A 20,474-nucleotide genomic window follows, 5' to 3' on the forward strand; every position below is an offset into this window, starting at 1 on the left:
TCAACCAGCCCAGATGGACGGGAGGCCCTGGGCTCCCCTCTGTGGGGCTGCAGCTGTGTTCCTCCAGAGGAACCTGCAGCCATTCTAGCCTGAGCACTGGAGGGTCCAGAGCGCTGCTTCATGCAGAACTTCCACAGTCTACTCCCTGCCACCCCCAGAGGCAGTGAAACCCCTGGGGCTGTCACAGTCTGTCCCAGCCTTCCTTGTATTACATACCATATCAGAGCTGCACACCCTACAGTATGTAGGTAAGCATGTGGAAAGTATACCACTGAACTGATCTGAAACTGACAGTGTTAGCGGCCCGCTGGAGGTCTTTTAGCTAATCCCCGAGTCAAACGAACAAGTGACATTCCAGGGTTTGCAAACCACGGCTGGGAGCGGCGAGCAGGGACAGCTCTCTGCGCTCATTAGTCACTCTCTAGATCCTGTTCCTCATTACTTCCCTCCCCAGGAGACACTGGGGACTCATCACTGTAACAAAGGAGCATAAACCCAGCCAGCCTGCGCTCCTAAACACCGTTCAATTCCCTCTGCTGGACAGGAAGTGCCGTACATGCGCCAGGCTGCTGACCCATGCCGGTAACTCTCTCTGTCTGATTCTTCAGATTGCTTCTCCTCACTGGGTCACCCCCCCAACCCTTCCTCCAGGAAGGGCCCCCAGGGAACTGGAGCTGCTGTACCACATCTAGGTGCTCACCTGGGACTTTCCAGTAACCCGGCTGCCTCAGCCACCTCTCCCACCAGCTCTTCCTGCTACAGGGCTCGCTCCCTGGCTCTTTCCGCCTGCTCATGCTGGCTCACCAGAGGCAGCTCAGAGCTCCCACTCCCTCCGACTCCCCAGGCTCCCTCAGACTGAGCCACTATCTTCCAGGGGGACCCTGTGGGCATCATACCACCCATGGTACAGGGGGTATTGGTATTTAAGACTGAGATAGCCAGAGCCCCCCGAGTCCCTGGTACAGAGGACAGTGCATGGGGCTTATGCTTACAGACAGCTAACCCCAGCTAAAGAATCTAGTTATTTCTGACACTTAATGGCTAAGAGATCTGCCACACCTGGAGAGACTCCCTAGGCCTTAGTTTCCTCTTCTGTCACAGTGGAGATTATGAAGATTAATGAGACACTGGGCCTAAAGCTGTTAGCCCAGGGCCTAAAGGCCTCTCCGAGGCCGGGGGTGAGGGCCAGGGCTGCAGAGGCACAGGGCACAGGGCTGTGTGCCTGTGGGTGCAGAAGAGCAGAGATGAGCGGTCTGGTTGCCAGGTGAGCGGCTGTGCCGGGCCCTGGGCTCACCTCCCCTTTGGGCGTTGTGACGGCAGTCCGACGGGGGTCAATGTCCTCATTGATGCTGGACAGGAAGTTCTGGGAGATGCGGAGAGCATCCTGAAGTAGCGGATAGTCTGGGTGGTCCACAGGTGTGTGCTTCAGCAGGTCCTGGAGAGGGTTGGGGTGGGAGTTGAGGGAGGTTCTAAAGGGGCTTTAATAAGACGGTGAAAAGCACTCCATTTTCACTAAAAGAATTCTGGGGGTAGGCATTCAGGGATCCACGCTCAAATCTGGTCATGCCTGGGAACTCTGAGCTAAAATTAGGGGCAGCAGCGGTGAAGGCAGTGGGCCCCTTTATTTCTCTGCTGAAGTCACTACTCTCCCCCCTTGGGTGTGGGGGAGCCAGGTGGAGTCTCCTCTCACCAAGCAGCTGGGAGAGACAGCCGTCTACCCGCCCCACAGCTGCTCCAAGGGCACTGCAGGACAGTAGGCAAGGGACGGCGAGGCAGGAAGTGCTTGCCTCCGAGGGAGCATTTGGCCAAATGTCAAGCTTAGTGGCCCTGCTATATTTAGGCCCTGGCCCCACTGGCATGGTTACCGCAGGCCAGGCAGGCGCGGCTGGGGCCCGAGGCCCCCTCTGTCCAGTTTCCCAGATGGGCTGTGCTCAGTGACTCCAGCGCCTGCCCTCTCTGGGCTCAGTCTCTCATGGAATTCCTGACCAGTCCCGGGCCACTCAGGGCTCTGACACTCACGTGTAGGACCAGGGTGCTCCTGGTGACTCGGTCAATGGGCTTGTAGAGCAGAGCTGTTGGGGGAGGTAGGGAGGAGACAGGACATGTGAAACACAGGAGCAGCTTGAGGCCTTAGGAACCAGCCTTGCCCCCCGGCCTACCTCACTCCCCTGCACAGACACCCACATGCGGGACACCCACCCTGACAAGCAGGTTCTGCAGCAACTTGTACCGCCATTCTCACTCCAGGGCAGGCCAGACAACATGGCAGGCAGACACACCGCCCTGGCGGCCTGGGCCTTCACCCACCAGGTATGACTTCTTCCAGGGCCGTCTCTAGACCTGTCCTGGCCCGACCAGGCTCAGGGGGTGGAGGCAGTGCCCCTCTGTAACCCCCTGGCCCTGACGGTGATGCCTAGCCTTACCCCGCAGAGCTCCAACACACTCTGGGTCACACCTGGAGCCCCAGGATGTTGGCAGGAGACATGCTGTTTTTCCAGGGAGGGCAGCTCCCTCAGGCCCAATCACTCTCACGCTCCTCTGGTCCCAGGCCTGGCACTGTCAGCTGGAAATGGCAGGCTTCCTTCTGACCCACATAGCCAGCCTCATCTCCATAAGAAGACCCCTCTCCGTACCCTCAAACCCCCAGACAAAACGGGGCAGCTGAGGGAGGCAGGCCGACTCTACAGAAAGACTCTGCTCCAAGCCAGTGGAAGCCAAGGGGGGCACAGAATTCCTGAAGGAATTCAAGTGGGGCCTCTGGGAGCCCTGAAGAGGTGGGGGAAATGCAAGCTCAGCAGGCCCCTATTCGCCACACCCCTTGGTGACCAGGACACCAAATGAGGATTGCTGGGATTCAGCAGAGACAGGTGGAGGCGGCAGCTGGTCAAGCAGTACTTCCAAACAAAGCTGCCTGTGAGCAGCTGTGCCCTGCCTCTCCCAACATGGGTGCTTCACCCTCAGTCCTGCACCTGGATGCTTCTGGCCATGGGGTCATGACCTCTGTCCTCCTGCTATAGGAGCAATGAGGCAGGATGCTGGTTTGGGGAGGAGAATCCTAGACTGGGTGTCCCACAGGACCAGAAGGTGACAGGTCTGGGAGCTGACATTCATGCTCTCGCCAGTCCCCAAGCCCCAGAGTCCCCCAAAGCCCTGGATAGAAACCCCCTGTGCAGCGCTAAGCAGACACTTTGGGGACACTGTGCTGGCTGCGGAGGAGACACAGTCTCAGTGGTGTGCCACGAGCCTTATCTGCAGTCTTCGCTTGGCTGCCCATTAGAATCACTGGGGAGCTCTTAAAAGATACAGCTGCCAGCCTCCCTTCCTCACCACATGAACCAAATCTCAGGCTCTGCCGTGTGGAACCTGGGTATCAGCATTTTTTAAAAAGCGCCTTTGCCGATCTGGATATGCAGGAATGACTGAAAAACACTGCTTTATGCAACCATATTTCCCATGACTTACTTGTAGCCCTTTCTTAATTTAGCAATTTCTAGAGCCCTTCCCCCTGGGCTATGGGAGCCCGGAGGGATAAGACCAGGCTGGGGGCGTCCTGGGATGGTGAGGGTAGAGCCCAGTAACCAGCCCAGGGGGGTCCAGTTCAGAGGCTGGTTAGCATGTGCACCTGTGGGTTCACTCATCTTGGGGGGAAATCACACCCTGAGAACCCCGGAGAGCCAAGAGAAAGTGCGAGTTCAGCAGACACCTGCCAGGGGGGGCCCTCGGGTTCACTCGGGGAAAGCTGATCCTGCGGCATCAGCTCCCTCCGTCCCTCGCTCGGGTCCCAGCAGGAGGAGGTTTCTGACTAAGCTCAGAGGGCTGCACCAACGGTGGGTTGGGTTTCAGAGGGGTTATTAATATGCCTGTGGTCATCTCAGGAGTCCACCTGATGGGAGCCGTGGAACGAGTCCCGCACCTCGGCCAGGTGGGAAAGGGCAGCTGGGAGGAAGTGAGCAGGGAGGGAAGTGCAGGCGGAGGCCCCGGGGACAGAGCCACATATGGAAAGAACCAGGGGAGGAAGAGCAACCTGATGTTCATGCTTCCCAGGGCTCCCGCACGCCCGAGTCCCCTGAGGATGCAGAGGGAAGAGCCCGCCTTCCCCCGTTCACCTGTTCCTGCCCTTCACCTGCCCCGCCAGTTTCCTGCCCCTGCTTCTCCCCCTCTCTCCACTCCTCACCATGCTGTTCCTGTCCCTGGAATAGACATGGTTCACCAAACTGCAGCACCTATCTCTCCCCCTCCTCCAGGAAGCCCTCCCTGACCAGGGCTTTTACAAACAATACCCATAGTGCCTTGAAGTCAGACCACTGACATGAGCAAGCTGGCCTCTCTCTAGTTGGCTGGGCACTTGCTGTGTCCAGTGGTACTGTCTGACATGCATTATTTCCTCTGATTAAAAAGGGAAGCAACTAGCACTAGCCCCACCTCACAGACGAGGAAACTTCCCTAAGGCACAGAGAAGTTAAGTCAATTGCTCTTAGAAAGGTTCACAAGGAAGGAGTGGGTGAGTCTCTCCTTAGGGGCCTGGGTCACACATGACTTTCTTTCACACCCCCCCACAGCATCTGGCACAGGGCCCTGCAGAGCCCACAAACAGCCATGAACTCCAGAGTGAGCCCCAAGTTGCACAGTCTCCCTGGGACCCTCAGAACCGGCATCCCTGAGAGGAGCTGAGGAGATTTCAAAAGCGTGACTAGCAAGGGCTCACTCGCTCCTTACTCCCCGAGTTGAGGCTGACTTCAAAGACTGCATCACGGGCACCAAAGAAACCCTGGAATCCGGGTCCCAGGTCTGTTTCACTAAGACTAAGCTTCCTTTTGGGGAGGGAAGAGGAAGCAAAGGGCCGGCCCCCTCCTTTTTAAGGAGGCAGAGGTGGGACCTGACCAACTCCTAGGTCAGATCAAAAGAGCATTTCCTTTCTGATCTTCCAACAGGCTCTTCCCAGCCCAGCTCCCCTCTGGACCCCAACCTGTTAGACTCTGAGCTGGAGGGCAGGAGCACAGGGCGGCTCCCGCCCAGGGACTGGAGTTCCAGAGCCGTGCTGCTGGGGCAGCTGGAGAGGGCCTGCACAGGGTCACCTCCGTCAGGAGCCTTGACACAGGACAGCCTGAGAAGACGAGGGGACAGCAGTCCCTCTGGCACAGTGGCCCCTGGGAGAGAGCCCAGGAAACCCCACCATCTCTCCTCCAGCACACTGCCCCCCGCCCCCATTCAGCCTTTGATAAGGAGCTCCAGGTTACCACGGAGATGTGAAAGCTTAGTGACTGGGAAGGGTACAGAGACAAAGCGTTTGGTGGGAGGGGAGAGACAGGGCCAGCTGCCTGCCACTCCAACACTCACGGACCCAGAGGTAACATCTGACCCCACACCCCTGCCAAAGGCAGCCGGGGTCATCCCTAAGGCACTTCTTGCCTCCGAGAGCAGGGCCCACCAGCTTCCCGACACCTCCTTGCCTGGGCCTACTTCAGCCTCCTTTGAGCGAGAGCCTGGCTGACAGCAGGCAACTGTCCCAGGACCGCTCGCTGAGGGGACTGCCAAGAGCCGATGGATCCTTTCCCTTGCACGGTGGGCGTGTGACCTTCACGGAGCAGCAGACTGCCACACCCCCTCTCCTGCCAGCTTCACTGGGTGCCAGCACCTCAGCTCCAGGGTCTCCAGCGACTGGAAATACCCCCCTCCCTGAGCAGCCCACTCCTTCCTGCTCCCCCAGCCACACCCGGGTCTCCCGGGGTCTCCCGCCACCGCCCCTCTGAGAGGAGAGTGTGTCTTGAAGGCAGCACGTGCTCTCTGAGCACACAATACCCAGGGCGCTCACCCCTGCTCCTCTCCGGAAACAAAGAAACTCCCAACTTCTCACTCCAGCCACGCCCTCCTCGTCCAGCACGCTGCTGTCCCGACCACCTGTCACTCTGACTGGCCCCCTGCTGACCCCTCGCCAGCCCTTTTAGGTTGCTACACCTGCAGGGACAGCCTCGTCACTTTCTGTCTTTTAACAGCCTCTCCAGGAAGTTGCCCACAGCCTCTCGAGCTAAGCCACCAATTCCACACAGACCCTCGGGGGATACTGGACCCTTCTAGCCTGCTCTTTTCCTTTCCAAGCCATTCCTGCCCCAAGGGGCCCCCAGACTTCAAGTTCAGGCTGGAAGCTGGTAAACCGGGGTAAACGTAGATCCAGTCACTTGTGCCCCCTCCCTTCCCTGCTGCCCCCCAAACCTTGATGGCCACGTTTAAGCCCACTCCAGCCAGCCCTCAGCGGTGGGAAGAGACACCACCTCCCACAGGAGGGGCCTGGGTTACCATAGGTGCAGTTACAGCAGAAGCGAACGATGAGGAGAATTTCCATGGCAGCCTCTGTCCCCTCGGCAGGAGCAGGGGCGCACGGCCATCGCTCCCGGCTCCCGTCAGCCGCCCAGCCACTCAGCCACCTTGCACACTGCTGCTGTGCAGCCTCCAGAATCAAGCAGCCGCTTCCCGAGTGCTCTGCTAGCGAGGGGAGGGGGAGGGGGAGGGGAGCGCAGGGGAGGAGGGGAGGGGAGGGCGGCACAACGGAGAAGCGGGAGGAAGGAGGAGGAAGGGAGCAGGCTGCCGGCTGGCATCCTAAGGAGGAGCACGTTTGTAGCTGGCTGGCTGCCTGGGGGCAGAGGCTGAGTCCGCGTGCGCGCACTCACACTCACACACACTCCCACAGGAATGTGCACGCGCTCGCACAAGCAGGGTACCACAAGTCTACAAAGCCAGACAAAGGAAGGGGCTGTTATCCAGCCTGGCCCCCAAAGTACCTTCCATTGTGACTGACGTGTGGCTCTCCTTGGAGTCCTTGGGACCTTTCACTTTGAGTTCCTGCCAAACAGAGGAGAGGAGTCACTGCCCGGCCTGTACCTGAGCCTGCCCATCCCCCACAGTAAGCTCGGTGGGAAGGAGGGCTCTGAAACCCAGGGCTCCAAACAGGAGCGAGCAAGACAAAGACCGACCAAAGACCGACGGGCAAGGGCCCCCCTGTGCCACACCCCTGGTCTCCCGGAGCCCTGGAGCCCTGGAGCCCAGCAGCAGGGTGCAGGCGAGGAGGACTTTGGGAATCATGCTCCTCAGACCTGCCCCTTAAAGCCCCTCCCCTGCAACTTCCAGAGAATCAGAGGCAGCAGGAGCAGGACCCCCCACCGGCACCCAGGGTTTCCCCAGCAGCAGTCACAGCTTAGGGGTCTGTGCACATCAGCCTTGAGGGGACAAGGTTTGAGTGGACAAGCACCAGGTGGACCAGCTGATCCTGGGGACAAGACCAGATCCTCCAATAAGGAGTGAGGCATCCCACACACCTGCACAGGATGAGGGACGCACCTGGGGCCAAGAGGCTTACTTGCACAGCCTACTCAGGAGGGGACACGCCCCTCCCTCTGCAGCTGATGCTGGGCATCAGAGAGGAAACCGAGGGGAAGGAAGAGCTAACGCCCCTCCGGGATCCCGGGCAGAGTGACCGGGCAGTGAGTGAGTGCTGGAAACAGACTCTGAGGCAGCTTATCGGCCCCACACCTCGCTTATCTGCCTTGAGAGAGGTCCAGCTCCAGCTCCTGCCAAAGGACCAGTGCGGCCTGTAACTGGAGCTGTAATGCAATCCCCACCTGGAGGGCTCAGTGCACTGAGGGGCCTCCAAAGGCGGGGGTGAGGTGAGGCCAAGGTCAGGTACCCAGGCGATATCACCCACTGCCTGGGCAGGAGGAACTGCTCGGGCAGCAGGAGCTCCCCTTCTCCTGAGCCTGCCTCAAGCTGTTTCTAGACAGAGAAAACCCCCAGGGACCAGCCTGTGGTTGGGAGTGGAGGAGGGAGGAGGGGGGTTACTCAGCTCCTCACAACGATGTCTCTGGCTGGTGTCTGCATTCCCAGTTTTAGGGAATTTTTCTCCATTCCCCCCTCCAGTGCAGCCCAGAGGTATGAAATCACTCCTGCCGCAGAGGAGAAGGGCCTAATTGCAGTAATTAAGTGGCAGCTCCAGTAGGAAGAGACAGCGTCAGCGCATGAATCAGGGTGAGGAGCCGACTCTGCCCTTGGAGCCAGCAGGCCTTGAGAGGGGCTTCGGGGTGAGCGCTGGGGGTCCTGCTCACCACAGGAGGGGACCCCCCTCCCCACTCTGGACTATACACGACCCCCGGTGCCCAGGCAGCCACAGCAGGTCTCTCTGAACACAGAGCCGGGGAATCCAGTCTGTTCCCAGGGAGAATGGGGAGCCGTGCGGGGAAGCACCATTTCTTCAGCCTCGTGACTCCACATCAAGGGACTTCCCCACCCGTCACTCTGTCCTCTGAGGCAGAGGGTGACTCGCCTGACCCCTGGGTTTGGGACGAGAAACTGAGCTCAGCCCTCCGCTCTCTGGCCCTAGTAGACATGTTGAATTGTGCAGGGCTCCCAAGCATTAACAAGCCCAACGAGGCTACAGACCCAAGTCCACATTTTTCCGATCTGGCTTTTCCTTATAACCAAGTTGACACTGGCACCTCTGCCTGACTCTTGTGCTGCGTCTAGGCCAGTTTTGAACTTGGTCATACCCCATAACCCCACTAGTTTCACGAAAACTATGCTGCACCTCACCACTTATCCAGCATCAGAGCTGAGGCAAGAGGCCAAGGGCCCAGAGGGGTCTGTAAGGCAAGGCCTCCGAAAGTGCAGAGGGGGCTCCCACCCCCTGGAACCGGAGGAGGGGTTCTCCCCACCCTGAGCTTGGGGCTGGGTGCTCTGACGGCAAGGCCAGCGGCTTGGGGCTGCCACTGAGCTCTTTCTGGCCAAAGGGGTGAGCTGGGCTGTGCTCCCGGGGAACCCTAGAGTCCCGCCCTGCCACTTCCCAGAGAGACAGACACACCGATGGCAGACAGTGCTGCCTCTGCGCCCTGCAGGGGCACGTGGAGGAAGGCTTCGGGCAGCAGCAGACACATTTCCGGCTAGAGAGCCCGTGACTTCTCCCCACGTAAGTGGCCCCTGTGCTCTCCAGGGGGAATGCAAGGATCTGAAAAGCCCACCTGGCCCAGACTTCCTCAAATCTCCCTGATCAATAAAAATTACCCAGGAAGCTTATTAAAAATAGACTCCTGGGCCCCCAACCCCCAACCTTCTGAGTTGAAGCTCTAGGGAAGGTGCTTGAAGACCTGCATTGTAAGCAGTGTCCCTGTGGTTCCTACCAAGTCTGGCGAGTCAGACACCTCATTCTATAGAAACAAAAGCCAATAGAAGGGAAGTGACTTGCTCAAGGTCACTGCAGCGTGAGAAATACTGCCATTTTTTTGTTGTTGTTGGCCTCCCCTGTTCTAACGGAATAATCTAAAACAGAATGACAAAATCAAACAAATTGGTGTTCTTACATTAAGAGGGAAAATGTCAAGTGCAAGAAAGCAAATGTCAGGCGAAGTGTGACCCATCAGGGGGACCGTTTCCCTAACCGGCAAGCAGCAGAGGGGAGGCCCGGAGGCTGGAAGGCTAGGAGCAGCCACCGAAGCCGCAAGTCACAGGGGTGGCTGTGCAGGGGGCGGCCCACCTCGGAGATCTTCTGGAATTGGTTGTTGGACTGGCTGCACTTCTCAGCTGTCTCCAGAGCGACTTTATAGTTATCCACAAAGGCTTTGTACACGCCGAGCTGGCTGGCCTGCAAGGAGAAGAAAGGGGAGAGGGAGAGGAGGGCAGGGGTGGGGTGGGGAGAGAGGATTAGTGAATGGATGAAGGCTGACCAGAGCCCCTGGCGCTCCCTCAGCACTCAGAACCTCTACCTCAGCTCCACAGGGCTGGCTGGGAAGTGAGGGCAAAGGCAGGATGCTTATACTACGGTATCCCTTTGAACTTGATGGTTTCCATGGAAACTGACTCAGCCAATAAGGTTAACAAGGGGGCTTTGGGGGAGCAGGATAGGGACTTGGTTGGCATGCCAGAAATTCAATTCATCAGCAGCATTTGGCTTTATTTAGCATCATCAAGGTCTCTCAGGGTTCGAAGCCCCTCAATGTCTCACACCTCTTTCACATCCTGGAATTAGCTGGGGCAGTGAGAGACAGGGGAGGAGTCGGGTGGGCACGTGTGGGTGTGGCCTGCTCAGGGAGCCACGCCCCATGCAAAGCGCGAGGCAGAGCCTTTCAAGGCAGTCCCCACTTCCCTCACCTGCCGGGAACCACAGGCCCTGCCTCACTACACATTTGCATGAACCTGACCTGAAGCTTTTCATGATTCGTGACTCCTCTGGGAGGCAGAACAGATGCCATCTTCCCTTTCTGCAAAAGGGGAAACCAAGGCACATTCACTCAATTCCTCAAATATTTATGGAAAGCTTTCTCTGTGCTGTGCATATGTATTTCCTCTTAAGGAGGCAAAGGGTGGAAATGTGAATTCAGGTGACAGTGAAATACTATTTTATACCCATCCATCTGGCCACAGTTTAAAAGTCTAGTCATATCAAGAGCTGGCCCGAAGGTGGCACTTTTATAAACTGCTTGTGGGGTGTGAATCAATACAGTTCTTTGGAGAGTCATCTGTCGATAACTAATAACTAAAACATGCACAGTTCGGCCTACTGCTTAGCAAACCCACTTCTCCACGGAGAGCTCTGCTGTCCTCTCAGAAGCCACTCACTGAGTGTGGCTGCCCAGCACCTGCGATGCGGCTGGTCCAGACTGAGAGGTGCCTTAAACGTAAAATCCACACTGGGTTTCAACAGCTTAGCATACAAAAGAGAATGTAAATGACCTCATTCATTTTTAAATATTGCTAGCATGTTGAAATGACATTTTAGACTTATTGAGCTAAATATAATATATTCTTTTAAAAAATATATGTTTATTGGTTTCAGAGGGAGAAGAAGGGGAGACAGAGAGAGACAGGAAAACATCAACTGGCGGCCTCACACGTGTGCCTGGACCGGAGAGCAAACCTGCAGCCTTTCGGTGGACAGGACGACACTTCAGCCAGCCGAGCCCCCGGCCAGGGCAATGCAACATATTCTTAAAATTGATTTCACCTGTGTATTTTACACCTAACTATTAGATTAGATGTGCGGCTACTAGAAACCTGTCCACTGTCAATGTGGCTCACACTGTATTTCCACGGGAAAGTGCTGCTCTAGAGAACGTGCATGTGCCCAAGAAGACGGGAGGGCGGGTGTCCGCCGCCTCACTCTTCCTCTAGCGGAAAGACTGGAAACAAGCGCTCACACAAAGGGAGCCCCCCCCCCCCCAACACCCTGCAGCTCAAATGAATGAACAAGGCCTATGGGTGGCAACACCGACAAGCTTCAAAACAACGGACTGAACTGCACAATGTAGAAGGTACGTGTGCGCATGCCCACTTAAAAAGCCCATGCGCTCCCACGAAAAGGCACAGATATGTAGTAAAAACACAAACCACAGCCCAGATGGCCACACACCAAATTCATGCCAGCAGCTGCTCCCAGGATGGAGGGACGGGAGAGAGGAAAGGGGGAGGGAAGGACTGCACCTTCACCTGTGATGCCTTATCCTCCTGATTACAAAGTTCTGCCCTGCATCTTCAGACTCAACGTCTGTTCATTCTGGGAGGTGAGAACACAGTTGTTCGCTGCACTGTTCTCTAGATTTCCTGGCTTACGCTTTTTTCAGTGATGCAGCAAGGGGGTTCGGCTGCTGGGGGGCTTCCTCAGGGCTCCCACTGAAGCGCTGCCCTACCCTGGACCACTCTGTGTTCTGCAGAATCCGTGTGCCCCTCAGGGACCCAGAGAGGTGAGGCCAGGGGCCTGGAGCAGCCTGGACAGAGACAGAGCCCAAGGAAGCTGCCAGTGGGCCCCAGAGCCAGAGGGGGCGGGAGAACTGGGATGCTTGTGGAGAAGCCAAGGTCAGGGCCGTGTGGGTCTCAGCCCCCACACGGCCAGACTTCTAAAAAAAAAAACAAAACCAAAACACAAACGAACAACAACTGTCTTGGGGAGGGCAGGAAGGGATGGCATCTGTCTCCTTTTCCAGGGGGAAGTACTGGCCCACTGGCGTCCCAAGCTACAGAGGATGTGCCAGCCAGTCGCATCCTAAACCAAAGTAAAAGTCACTGCTATTCTTCTTCCAGATACGCCTTCTCCTGTCTCCCCTCCCACGAGAAGAGTCAAGGCCAGATGCTCAGGTTGGAACACTACCCTCCCACCTACACTGCCTAGGGGCACAGCAGGAGGTGACCCAGAAACGGGAGCTTGGGCAGCAGGCGGGGGACGCAGGGCCACTGGCCATCCCAGGCACTGTCATCTCCACGAGACACCCTCACCTGCAGGGCCCAAGGCCCGGCCTGCCAGCGCTGTTGACTGGGAAGAGGATGTTGCTTGGAAACGGCAGCCTGGCACTGGGGTGATCTCACAAAACAAACAGCAGACACGCTAATTTCCGTCTCCATGATGGATAATCAAATACGCGGAGACCAGCGGAAAAGACACGGCCAGATGCCCAGCCTGTCCCGGCTCCACCCGGGCCGGCAGCCCCAAGGGCTTCAGGTCTCAGTCTGTAATGCCGGGGGAGGGGACGTGGGCAGCACAGTCGTGTCCAGGCTCAGGGAGCTGGGACCAGCATGGGGGGCCCTGGGGGCAGTCAGCAGGGTCCAAGTGACAAAGATAAACAGGGACAGCCTTTCCACTCTCCTTGGGGAAAGGCGCCCGCCTGCTCTCAGGTTTGGTCTCGTCTGCCCTCCTGAGGGCTAAAGAGAGACTGCCCCAAGACAATCAGCTCAGGTTTCTGGGACCAGGCCGAGCGGTGACAGAGTGTCCCTGAACGGGTGACACGGTGTCCCTGAACAGGACCGGCATTCTGGGGCTGCCAGCACCAGGAGCGAGGAATTCCCCTGCAACACCTCCTGGGGCGCCTCTCCCTAATAATGTTAATAATAGAACAATAGTAAGGATAGCAGCACCGACAGCAGTAGTAGCGACCACGGCTGACGACTGAGTGCTTGCCAACTCACTGTGTCCCCGGCCCTGTTCCAAGCACTTGTCAGGCAGTCCTCACAAGAATCCAACGAGAATAAATACTTCTGTGATCCTCGTGCTTACAGGTGAGGAACCCAAGTCACAGTGAGGTTGGATAAGTGGCCTGGTGACACAGGGTTAATCTGTAGCAGAGCCCAGCTCAGACCCCAGCTCAGACCCAGCTGTGACCTGGCCCTCGAGCCTGTGCTTGTCCCTGCAGCACTGCTGGTCCCTCGGGACTGAGACCTCAGGCCCAGTGTGCCCACTGGAACTCCACGGTCCCAGTGTACGCATTCATTCATTCATTCATTCATTCCGCTCTGGGCTGGTTCTGGGGGTCTAACGATGAAGCACATACAGTCTGCCTTCCCAGAGCTTATCGTTTTGGGGAGACAGGCAGTTAGAGTGTTCACCAAGGGGGTAACCGGAGGAGCTGCATTCGAGGGGCTGGGGAAGGCGCCTCCAAGGACGTCACTTCTAAGCTGGGAACTGACCAGGTGAAGCCAGATCAGATGGGGAAGGACACTTCAGGCTGCTAGAACCACGAGTACAGAGAGGTCAAGAGCGCCTGCAGTGTGAATTGAGAACAGAAAGTTCGGTGTCAGGGGCATGGGGGGCAGGGGGCGGGGGAGGGGAGGCAGCAGCCAGAGGCGAGGGTGGCCAGAGGGTGGCATTTGAAGGGTCTCCTGAGCCACTGCTTGGAGCCTGGTCTTCATCCAATGGGCAAGGGGGAGCCACTGAAGGGATCAAGCAGGGGAGAAGGGGGGCCTGGTTGGGAGCTCAGATAACTCTGCTGCTGTAAGGCAGAGGTGGGAGGTGGACAGGGGGGTGGGCCTGGAGGCAGGAGCCACTACTGAGCCTACAGACGTGGTCCAGGTGAGGCCCCAGAACTGTGGGCAGGCAGGTGGCCGTGAGCACTAAAGATGTGGACTCTGGGGGCTGTAAGAGTGAGGGAGAAGGGGGCAGAGGAGGGGAAGTGCCAAGGGTGAGTCTAAGGGAGCCCCAGACGGATGGAGGACAGGATGGTAGCCGTGCCCCTGAGACAGAGGCAGGAAGAGCAAGCAACTCAGAGACCATGAGCTCCGTTTTGAACATGCTGAACGTAAAGCCCTGGGAATAGTCGAGCAAGAGTTTTCTCCAGCGCAAGGAAGGCCGAGGCCTGTCCACTCCGCCCCTCCCACCACCACAGGGGAGGAAGAGGCACTGCTCCCCCCGCCCCCCACCATTCACGCCTGGGAACAGCGGCCACTGACTCTCTTCCCACCTGTCGGCCGGCAGAAATTATGGGGGGGAAAGCCCAGGGGAGAGCCGGGTGGGGGGCCCCCGTGGGTCTGGCCTGGGGGTCCTCCAGGGGACACAGCCAGACACAGAGCCAGGGGAGAAGGTGTCGCAGAAGCCCTGGGCACGCGAAGACCTCTGCCAGACTTTCCCAACACTAAGCCTCCCGATAACTCTACCCACTCGGGCCTTTCCCTCCCCCTCAGCAAACATCTGAGGTCTCGGGTAAGCAGTCCCTGCCCGCCCGCCACACACACACACACACACACACACACACACACGTCCCTGCTGTGGAGGGCCTCGGGACCTGACCCCGAGCAGGGAGAGGAGCAGTGCCCTGCTGGGAGCATCTCTGCACACGGCCCGGCTCCAGCATCCCTAGAACACTCAAGGCTTCTTGAGGAGGCTGGGAGTCCAGGTACCAGGCCCAGGCTTTCCTCCAGGCCTTGGAGAGCGCCAAGGAGACCCAGGGGACTGGAGCTGACTGGTCCTCACCCCCACCAGCAGCTCCACTGAGGCCCTGGATAAGGGCCCTCTAGCAACGCAACACTCACCAGCTTCTGGAAGAGGTGGCCCATGGTGACCTGGCTGTCCCACTGCTGCACCTTGGGGCAGAGGTTGTCGTAGAACTCCTTGTGGATTTCGTAGATGTCCTGGATCTTGTAGAAGATGGTCTCAATCTGCTGGATGGTGAGCACGGGCTGGGAGGTGGTGGCTGTGGCCTTCAGGGGCTTCATGGGCTGGGAGAGAGGAGGACAAGGAGCGGGCAAGCACATCAGCACCAGGGGGCCCAGGGCCCTGGTTAGCCTCTCCTGCTGCCACAGTTCTGCCTGGACAAGTCTGCAAACAGTGGGGCTCCTGGAGTGTGGTTTGCATCAAGTAGCTGCTGTCCCAGGCCCCAACAAGGGCAAGTGCAAGTGTAAGGAGAGGGGACCTGACAGCCAGGGCCGGCCCAGCAGTGGTACCAAGACACGTTGCCCCACCCCTCACCCGTGGCTTTCTTCCACAGCGGCCTTACACTGTCAGTCGTAAGCTCTCTTGTCACCCCTCAGTGGCAGGGACCAAGGAACAACACATGATTCTAGGACTCGGGAACAGAGTCTTAAAGAGACTCGGCGGCACTGATATTTCAAGTTGCCGTCACTTCGTCCCGAGAGCGAACAGGAGACACACATGCCGCCGTCCTGCTTCCTGGACCCACGGCGGCCGCTGCTGAGTGACCACACTGACCTTCCTCACGCAGCCTGGCTGCAGTCTCGGACTCTTTCTCAACGCCAAGGTTGACAGACAAAATGAAACCTATCTGTGATCTCTGCCGCCCACACCCAGATGCTGCACGACCTGAAGGTGGAGGCGGGGAGAAGACAGGCAGTGACCCAGGACCCTCGCCCTGTGCAGGCTCAGGGCTGAGGCCACCACCTTCATGCCCGGCCGTGGGACGGTGGGACTGTGGGGCTTGGGTGCATTTTCTTCAATTTGACTTTCCGTGTCCTCTAAACCACCTCCAGTGAGTGATTCAGAAACACTAATTCTCTAATCAGGAAGAAACAAACAAAACTGATCCTGAAGGATAAAGAGCTCCTGGTTGGCTGCCCTTCCTTCAGCCCAAAGCCCAGACTGCGCTCCAAAGGCCCTCCAGGAGACAGGGGCCGGACGCCCGCCACAAAGAGAAGGCAAGGCAGGGGAGGGCACATCCACCCGGGGTAGAGAAGCCCGAGTCAGACACGGGTGATGCATGGACAGAGGCCCCTGACTTCGTCTGGGCTGCTCTGGAGACGCAGGGACAGCCAGAAGTCACAGGGTAGGTGTGCACTCACTGGAGCTGCCCCCACCATGTCACAGGAGTAAGCAGTGAGCTTCTCAACGAGGGGAGCGTTGTAGCAGGGAATGGGTGGGTCGGTGCTGGCCTGGAGGGAGCACCACCCTGAGGGGGACCGAAGCCATTGCTGGCTCGCTCTAAGAGATGCCACCAGCATCAGCCGCTGCCGGCCAGGCCTTGCTCCATGACCCACCCCCCCCCGCCCCTGTCGCACTCCAATGGCGGTGGCAGAGCCCAGGCCTGCCCATAAGAGGAAGTCCAGTCTACTCAGACACCCAGACAGCTCTCCAGCTTCTGGCCCCCTGGTCCTCCCAGCTCTAAAAAGGCCCAGACATGACGAAAAAGGCAAGAAAAAGCAGAAGCCCTCCTCTGACCCACTGGGCGCTGAAACCAGCAAACACTTAATGTCCAGCTCGTTGCTAGGGGAGCAGGATGGGCTGCGCCATGGGTGGGCGGTGCCGGCCAGGCCGTGTGGGTTGGGTCCCCGCTCTACCACGGAACAGCTGTGGCAAGTCACTCAGCATCTCTGGGGCTCAGCAGCCTCGTTCGTCACAGCAGGGTGGTGTGACCTTCTCAAGAACACCGACGGGAAGGTTAAAGCCATTAACTATGTAAAGTAATTGAGTATGTACCTGGTACATAGAAGGCAATCACAAATGTTGGCTGCTACTATTATTATGACTCAGCCCACAAATAACACCCCAAGTGCCTAACAACGCGAGGCTGGGCTGGGACGGGGGTCTGCGGGGGCGGTGGTCTGCGGCGCGCAGGTCACTGCCCCAGAGGAGCCTCCCATCGAGTGCGGGAGACACACAGAACACGAGGAAGTAATCAAACACGCAACCGCACACACATGCAATGAGGGAAGTAGGAAGGGGATGTTCCGAGGCAGGTGCTGAAGGGGACATTTACCCTGAAATGGAGACTCCGGGGCAAAGGGGACAGTATTCCAGGAAGACGTCCTCAACACCCCAGCCTGAGGGGGAACGGGCTTGCTGAGAGAGGGGCTGGAATGGAGCCAGCCGGCCTGCGTGCAGTGGGCCGGGGCTGGAGTGGGGGCGGGGCAGTGGCTAGGTCACTGCAGGGGAAAGAATGCAGCTTTTAAGCCCAAGCAGTGACCTGGCTTTCCCTGGAGGGATTTAAGCAGCGGAATGATGGGGTCCAGTTTTCTTTTCAGATTATTTGTATGACTCGTAATCCTTGCTCTGGAGAACGTTATATTCTATTTGGGTAAACTGGACCAACACAAATGAAACACCTCAGTGGACAAAGCTAGACGGGGCATTACCAGCTTGGACTGTGAATACCAACCGACTGGTCTCAAGGTTGTGCTGGTGCAACTCGGAGGGCTGCACAGAGAAGGTGACAGAAACAGGTCTTGAAAGGTGGGAAGATCTGGGCAAGTGGAGAGGTGGGGCCTGGGTAAGCACGCCTGGCAGGAAAGCAGAAGGAACCCGGAGCCAGGAAAAAAGGAACACTGCTCTCCCAGCCCCAGGCAGCGGCCACACTCAGCCTCGAGCTCCTGGCAGTGTGTGCAGGGGACACTGTCTCAGGGTCACAGTCACAATTTACACTCCTCCTTCTGCCCAGAGGCTGATGGAGTGTCCGAGTCACCACACGGTCCCAGAACCACTAATCCCTGCCCCTGCCACGGCACCGTCTCCACCAAGGCGAGAATAAAGGACATGGGAGCACCGTCCTGTGAAGGCAGGCGCAGGAGGCAGGATTTCTCAGAAGCTGCTGGGGAAGCACTCGTGAGCGGCCTACGCAGGACAGGCTATGACTGCTCTGCTTCCTCCTGAACTTCCCACTCTGCCTGCAAAAGGGGAAGAAACGGGTGCTCTCCGGCGGCAGGTTACATGGACAGGGCCTGCACTGGCGCATCGGTCGGTTCTCAGGACCTTTGGTCTTAGCCCTGATTTCACTGGCAGGGAGGGGAAAGTGCTGGGTGTGTGCCCTGGCTGCCTGGAGACCCTAGAAGGCGGGTCTTTTTCCTCTGGTGCCGCCGAGAACACAGGTCTCAGGTGGTTCGGGCGAAAAGGCACAGGCAACCCAGTACCTCCTCTGCCAGGGAGGAGCCGGCCAGCTTCCTCCTCCTCTCTCACCCTCCGGCAATCCTGCCGCGGAGGGCCGGGGCAGGGCTGCCCGTGGCACCAGGAGAGAAGCCGGTTCTCAGAGAGGGTCCCTGAGGGACCTCAGAGCCCACCCTGGCTCTTTCTGTCCTGTGCGGTGCTTCTCAGGAAGAAGGGCAAGGTGCTTCTAACTCCTGGTGGGACTGTGCACTGCCACGTGCCTGCTCTGTCCTCCGGCAATTTGCCTTTCGAAACTGGGGGAAGAAATCTGAGGCCCACTTCCTCCACCTCCCATCCCAGAAGGCCTGGAGGCTGCGGGCAAGGCCTGCTTACTAACCATCATCTCCTGATCCCTGGGGCCCAGGCAGAAGCACATCATCCATCTCTTTCGCAAGATAAGCAGCCTGAGCACGGGGGCCTAGGAACTGCGAACAAATGCCATAACGAGAGCCTGAGAGTCGCAGAGAGGAGGGCTGACCAGTCTCGGCCTGGTGGTGGGAGGCACTGTAGATGACGGTGCAGCCAGACGCGGTGCCCAGCTCATTACTCAGGGTGGGGGTGGGGGTGGGAGTGGAAGTGGGGGTGGGCGTGGACAGGATAGATGCAGAACAACGTGCATTTGCTTTGTCTCCACTCCTTGTCCCAGCCCAGACTCTCAGGCCCACTCCATTTGTAATCCGAGCCCACCAGGAACCTGGAGGAGTCCAGAAGACCAAGCCTTGCCCAGCCAGCAACCGGCTGCAGGAACAGAGGCTCCTGTGCGGCGTCCCTGTCTGCGCTTGCGCGTGTGTGTGTGCACAGTCGTTGGTACACACGCCTCACCCTCGGCCTATCAGGAAGTGTTAAGCTGAGAACAGTCAAACGCATTAGGAGCAGGGCTGTGGGCACGGGGTGGGGTGATGCCTGGGAGGAAGAAGGGAGCTCAGAGACGGCAGAGCTTCTCCTCTGAGCCCCTTTGTCAGATCACCCCCAAAAAGCAAAGGTTTTAGCTACTAGGCAGCTGAGAGGGGAGGGCTCCCAGCTCAAGGAGGGAGGAAGGGCTTGACTCCTTATCTCCAAGGCTTATCAGCAGAGGCAGAGGCTGTGGTGGGTCCTGCCCCCTCTTCCTGGAGCCCTCCAGCCACAGACCAGGCCTCCCAGCCGGAGTGTCCCTCCCTCACTCTCAGCTCCGCTCAGGAGAGAACCAATCAGGGGCCCACAGTGAGCAAACCCGAGGGGAGAGGAAGGGCCCCAGCCTCACAGTTTTCGCCTTTGGGGCACAAGCGTAGGCGAGGTGGGGAGGGAGTGTCTTGGCCCCTAAATCTGTTGTTATCTTTGCTGGGACAAACGGAAACTCAAGTCAGTCCCAGTGACAGAGCACCAACCACGAGCTGGAACCCAGAGGGGCAGGCTGCGCCTCCCCTTCCCTCAGGACAAGGGCGTGTCAAACAAGCCCTAACCTGCAGGCTCTCCCTGCACGGGAGAAGATAACACTGTCAGCTGCCGCTTCGGCTCTCTGGCTCTCTTTGAAGAGCTTCCCACACAAAGCTCAGGCACCAACTCCCACAATCCTCACAACAACCCCTTGAACAAAGTTGAGTCCTCAGTGTCTTCCGTGGGTTCTGTGACTTTAAGTAAAACCAAATTCACCACGGGCTAACGGACACACGCAAGAGTTAGGTTTCCAGGGCATCTCATCGACATCACGACAAGGACCCGCTGCACCAACACCAGTATACCCAGTTTGCAGATGGAGAAAATGAGGCATGAAGGTTCCCTGATCTGCTGAAGGCCTAGAGCACAGATGGCAAACACAAGGCCCTCGGGATCCAGCCCGGCACCTTGTTTCTACCCGGTGGCAGCAGCACCGGGCTCCCTGCCCCTAGTTAAGGAGTAGTTACGTTTATGCAGCCCTAAAATGACATTTGGCCCTTTGAAGGGCCAAGGCACATACCTAGAGGCTGATGTGGAGGCTGATGTGGCCCCCGGTGACAATGAGTCTGACACCCCTGGGCTAGAGCTAGTAAGTGGCCAAGCAGGGATCCACAGAGCAGCCCCTCCTCCCTTGTTTGAGCTCCTTCCTAATACGCATCCGGTCACTGATGCCAGCCACACCCTCGAATTTTGGTGCAGTAATTCATAGTGTGTAAGTTGTGTTCCTTGTGTATCTGACTGGTCATCTGCCTGTCCTCTTTCCTTCAGTTAATATTTGAGCACCCGAGTACCCTGCACTGTACTAGGTCCCGAAAAGGACCGCCTGGTCTTCCAAACCCCAGAAGAGGAGAGAGAAGTTAATGGTATTATTCTCATCCTCATACGAGGAAACTGAGGCTCAAGGAAGTCATGCGAGGCTTGCCCAAAGCCAGTGGTTTGCAAGCCTGACAACACG

General features: G+C 58.0%; 1 protein-coding gene across 6 annotated transcripts in view; it reads right to left on the reverse strand.

Moving 5' to 3' along the window:
* Nucleotides 1-20,474, reverse strand: part of ABR (ABR activator of RhoGEF and GTPase) — a 172,800-nt gene that overhangs the window by 48,109 nt on the left and 104,217 nt on the right. For 5 of the 6 annotated variants that reach the window (XM_028519029.2, XM_028519030.2, XM_028519033.2 and 2 more), the window contains 5 exons: nucleotides 14,770-14,955; nucleotides 9,515-9,622; nucleotides 6,777-6,837; nucleotides 2,020-2,072; nucleotides 1,295-1,435 (listed from right to left, as the gene is read on the reverse strand). In XM_028519029.2, coding sequence (XP_028374830.2) covers nucleotides 1,295-1,435; nucleotides 2,020-2,072; nucleotides 6,777-6,837; nucleotides 9,515-9,622; nucleotides 14,770-14,955 — 549 coding nt within the window. Of the gene's footprint in view, nucleotides 1-1,294; nucleotides 1,436-2,019; nucleotides 2,073-6,294; nucleotides 6,470-6,776; nucleotides 6,838-9,514; nucleotides 9,623-14,769; nucleotides 14,956-20,474 lie in introns of those variants that run through there. The other variant, XM_028519034.2, reaches the window with a different exon arrangement.

This window comes from Phyllostomus discolor, chromosome 8 (genome assembly GCF_004126475.2).
Source record: "Phyllostomus discolor isolate MPI-MPIP mPhyDis1 chromosome 8, mPhyDis1.pri.v3, whole genome shotgun sequence".
Classification (NCBI taxonomy): domain Eukaryota; kingdom Metazoa; phylum Chordata; class Mammalia; order Chiroptera; family Phyllostomidae; genus Phyllostomus; species Phyllostomus discolor.